A 4318-nucleotide genomic window follows, 5' to 3' on the forward strand; every position below is an offset into this window, starting at 1 on the left:
AAATCTCAGGCAATAGGAAGAAGGAGGCGCATCCCACTGTTCCAATCAGACCCCTCCCACCGCACATCATCCTGATTAAGGCCATCTCCCTGGTCCTGCTGGCCAGGCTCTCAGATCTGATTTGGTTTTCATATGTCATAGCTTGCTGTCATTGTTGACAGTCTTCCGGCCACTTCCTGTAGATGGTGACCCCACAAGACTGGAGCTGAGGCCCTGAGAATAATGCACTAGACAATGGTTTGAGGTCCAAGAGCTAACCATTAATTTGAGGTCTCAGAACCCCTCCAGTCTCAAAGCTATTATAAGCTAGTCTCTGGTGCAGGGTTTTGGGCTGAGAAAGAAAGGTCTTGGGCACAGGCTTCTCAGGATGTGACAGTGACGAACTAGACTTCCGGGGGGCAGTGAACCACGAGGAAGACAGAGGGAGACAGTTGGGCTATGCTGGGGTACGGACACCCAGGGTTAGGTGCAAGCTGCAGGGTGGGGTCAGGCATCAGGGATGGGGAAGGTGGGAGACGAGGGACAGCCTCAAGCAGGGTTGTCAAGGGAGTGAGGCTGAGGACAGCAGAGGCTGCACCGAGGAAACAGGCTTGGGGTGACTGGAGCAGGAGGAGTCAGTGGAGGATTCTCGCAGTCGCTGGTCTTCCCAGACGTGAACTGGTGGGGAACGGAGCAAATGCTGGCAGTTTCTTCGTAATTGCTGGGGATAGTCCAGGTTCCCATCCCAGCGGAGGGCGGGCGGGGCTACGAATTCCAGGTCACTCTCCCCACTCGCAGCCTCTTTGAGGATATCCCCTTATCCATGGCTTCCTGGCCTCTGGTGCTACAGCCCTGTGGGGCCCATCTGACCCCTCAGAAGCAGTGTTAGTTGTCACCTGGTAGACACAGACCACTTACAGGAGCTCCAGGGATGTGGGTGGAAGGCAGCCCCACCAGGAATGCTCAGGCTCAGTCTTTCCCCTAACCAACCTCCTGCCTCTCTCCCAAGCTTCTCTGTATCTCAGGCTCTGCTCAAGGGTGGTGAAACCTACACGGGCCAGTCCAAACAACAGCTCAGTCCCCTGCCTTGCTACCTCCATGCTCCTTGGGCTTCTGCACCCTCCTCATGCACCCCCACAAGCAAGGGGAGCCTCTCATGTAATCAAGCTCTGTGGGTCACCATGCTAGAGTGACCCAGGAATCCACACCTGAGGTCCTCGTGGCTCCCAAGGATGTCTCACTCATTTTATCTCCTCTGAGGATGACGCAGGGGGGCTGGGGTGCTTGTCTCATGCAGGGGAACCCAGTTCCTGGGTGGAACAACTTGAGATGGATGAACCTGTGTTCAATCCCTGTGTCTGCCAGGCCTCTCTGCCTGCCTCTGAGTGGCCAATGGGGAGCAGCGTCTGGAGGTCCATCATGAGGAGGCCAGGTCAGAAAAGCCTGTTAAAGCCCCAGGAGACCCCGTTCCTCGTGTCCTTCAGCAAGGACCAACCACAGGTTCAGCCTGGGTCTCAGACCCAGTCACTTCTGGCTTTAATTTGGGTCCTTCCTCCCAAGGGACTGAATCTGCCCCTGACCCTCGTAAAGAAGCAAAAGATAAATAAAACTAAAGTCCCAAACAGAAGGATCACTTTAATGACCTTATTAAAGACATCATCTGGGAGGGTGGAATTATGTGCAAAACAGGATGTAACTGGGCCTTCGTCATACCTCTCCACTCACACCTTTGTCCATACATGCGCATACACTGACCACATCCTAGCCAGCAGAGTGTGATCTCATCAGAGGCCTAAAACCAAAACAAGATTCATGAAGAGGCCCAGGATGAAGACACCAGCAGAGGGATGTCCCAAAGGCCTGGAGGGGACCGAGGGTGCCTGCCATTGAACTTCTGAGCATTTTCCTGGGGTACCGTGCTCCAGACAGTCAGAGGAAGCAAGGCTGTTGGGAACAGGGTGGGGAAGTGTCTCCCCTGCTGAAGCATACAATCCATTCTCAGTAGAGACGAAGCTGCCGTGTCCAGAGGGTGATCGGAGAAGCTGAGGAGACAGGCACCGGGGGTTGGTTGGTGTGGTGGGGAGTGGTGTGAACTGGGGCAGCTGCTGGTCAACGTGAACCGTAGCCTCATCCAGGTGTTGAATGGGGGGGGGGGGAGTGGCCAGGGATGCTTTGCTGGCTGGCTGTGGGGGACCCCCTGGTACCCTGCTCCAGACACCATCCTTCAAGCCTCACCTGAGCTTGCATCTGTGCCCGGGTGCTGATGGGGGATGGCTGAGATTTACTGAAACACCTGGGAGACAGAAGAGGAGGAGTCAGGGGCAGAAGGCGTCTAGCCAAGTGGTGTGGGGATGTTACTGGACCCATTCTTACCAATGCTTCTGCCGCCACAGGAGATAGAGTATGAAGACGAAACCCAGCAGGAGAATCCCTGAGGTCCCCAAGATCCTGGCCAGGTTTGCTTGAAGAATAGGGACTGAAGTTGGGGCAGAGAGTCCTAGGAACAAATAAAGGTGTCAGATGGGCAGCCAGTGTCAAGATCCTCGCTGTCCCCCTCTTCTCCCCAGACACACCTGGATCTGAGCTATGCAGCTCTCCACAGGCAACCCTGGAACCGTGAGGGAAAATAACGAACTCGCAGCAGAAGGTGGTGTTAGCCAGGGACGTTTTTGCTTTGGACTGTTCCAGGGTCAGAGTGAGAGAGATGCTGTTTGAGGTTTCCCAGCGGGCCTGGGAGGTGGGGCCCCACCGCTGGGTGCCAAGTTCTGGATGTAACACAGCTAGTTTGGTCCCTTGGGCATCCACAAATCTTTCCCAGATCACTGTTACCAGGGAGATGAAATTGGTTCCTAAGACCCCACAGCGAACTGAGAGGGAGAGGGATGGGAGCCTGGTGGCCTCCATCTGGACTCGCACCCACACCTCGGGGCTCCCTGAGGAACAAAGACAGGGAGGTCAGTGCCTGTGTCTCCACGCTCTCTCCACCCCTATGGCTCTGCATTTCTCTGGCCTCTCCACTCACCTTCAGAGACACAGATGGTCAGCAGTGATGAGAATAGGACCAGGGCCTGAGCCTGGGCCATACTTGCTGCAGGGACGGCCTGCGAGTTCCAGTTCTCATGGCACAATGTTTTCGTGTTGTCAGCAGTCAGAGCCGCAGCAGTGGCTCCCCACAGCCTAGCCCTGTTTCCTTTCTGTGGTAGTGAACTCAGGGTTACGGGTTCCTCCACTTAAAGTTACAGTGTCAAGATTTGCTTGCCACTTCCTAGCCCTGCAGTGGTGGGGAAAGCTGCTGGGGGTTACTGAAGTCAGTCAGCTCATGTCTCAGGGAGAGAAGGATGCATGGCTGCTCCTGAGGCACTTAGGCCTGTTCCCATCCAGCTTTATCCAGAAAAGGGGCAGGGAATGGAGCAACCAGAGAATGCAAGGTCCTGCAATCCGGAAAGCCACTGGGGAGGCATCCAGGAGCCAGCCTGAATGAGCCAGCAACACTCTCCTAATTACACACTAGTAGTCCCGGGTTTGAGTCTGCAGCCCACCGTCCCTCCCCAGCTCCTGCCCCACGTCCACCCGGAAACCCAAAGGTAGACTTCACTTGCCCCATGCGGAACTCTGCCTGTTGGCACCTGACTCCGAGCTGCTTGGACCTGAAGCATGGTCATCTGAGGCTTTTTGCTCATCTCCCCCCATCCTGTTGACTCCCCTTCTAACCAATGGACTTCTCCCCACCGCCGTTACGGTTGTGGACAACCGAGCCAGCTGGTGGCCACACGTCGACCTTAGCTCCACTGAAGCAGCCTAGATAGCCCTCACAATACACGGGATCACTCCTTCCCTTGCTCACCCCCTTTTCACTTGGAGCCAAAGCTTGCCGCCTCGCTGCCCAGTCCTTCCCTGTCCTGCCTCTCCCCAGCCCCATGTGTCAGCATACTGTGTGTGGAATTTGGAGGTCCCAAGGACAAGTTGGCCCTTGCCCATGAATTCTGTCACCAAGGCAGGGAGTGGCTGTACCAAACTGTTTTTCTTTTATCAAGTGTTGCTTCAAATCACTGTCCTGTGCAAGGTAATTTACAGAATGCCACAAACCGACCAGGGTGCTTGGGTGTATGTGGCGACAGGTGACCCTGTCCCGGGATCAGAACACTGTGTGCTGAGAACCTGAACCGCAGGTCTGCATCTGATGCCAACCTATTGTCTGAGGACTGTCTTGTCACTTCATCCTTGCCTCTGCAGGCATAAAAACCAGCCCTCACAGGTGCCAACCGGAGTGGCCTCCAGGCCACTGCCCCCACATTTCCCAGCCTGGCCAGCATTCTCTCCATCCTTTGATCTCCTCTAA

At 55.4% G+C, this 4318-nt stretch overlaps 1 protein-coding gene across 1 annotated transcript; it reads right to left on the reverse strand.

Moving 5' to 3' along the window:
• Positions 1-1594: 1594 nt before the first annotated feature.
• On the reverse strand, positions 1595-3715 carry Pvrig (PVR related immunoglobulin domain containing). The gene is made up of 5 exons (XM_016001410.3): positions 3002-3715; positions 2553-2912; positions 2353-2476; positions 2215-2272; positions 1595-2021 (listed from the first exon to the last, which is right to left on the reverse strand). The coding sequence occupies exons 1-5, from the start codon at positions 3060-3062 to the stop codon at positions 1764-1766; spliced, it is 861 nt and encodes a 286-aa protein (XP_015856896.1). The 5' UTR covers positions 3063-3715; the 3' UTR covers positions 1595-1763.
• Positions 3716-4318: the final 603 nt, after the last annotated feature.

Source organism: Peromyscus maniculatus, chromosome 23, assembly GCF_049852395.1.
Source record: "Peromyscus maniculatus bairdii isolate BWxNUB_F1_BW_parent chromosome 23, HU_Pman_BW_mat_3.1, whole genome shotgun sequence".
In the NCBI taxonomy this organism is placed as follows: Eukaryota; Metazoa; Chordata; class Mammalia; order Rodentia; family Cricetidae; genus Peromyscus; species Peromyscus maniculatus.

Bases quoted from the DNA above. Each gene is read 5' to 3' on its own strand.
- Pvrig (XM_016001410.3), bottom strand. From the start codon at position 3,062: ATGGCCCAGGCTCAGGCCCTGGTCCTATTCTCATCACTGCTGACCATC. The intron at 2,913-3,001 runs GTGAGTGGAGAG...TTTGTTCCTCAG, and splicing joins GACCATCTGTGTCTCTGAAG to GGAGCCCCGAGGTGTGGGTG. The intron at 2,477-2,552 runs GTGTGTCTGGGG...ATTTGTTCCTAG, and splicing joins GCTGCATAGCTCAGATCCAG to GACTCTCTGCCCCAACTTCA.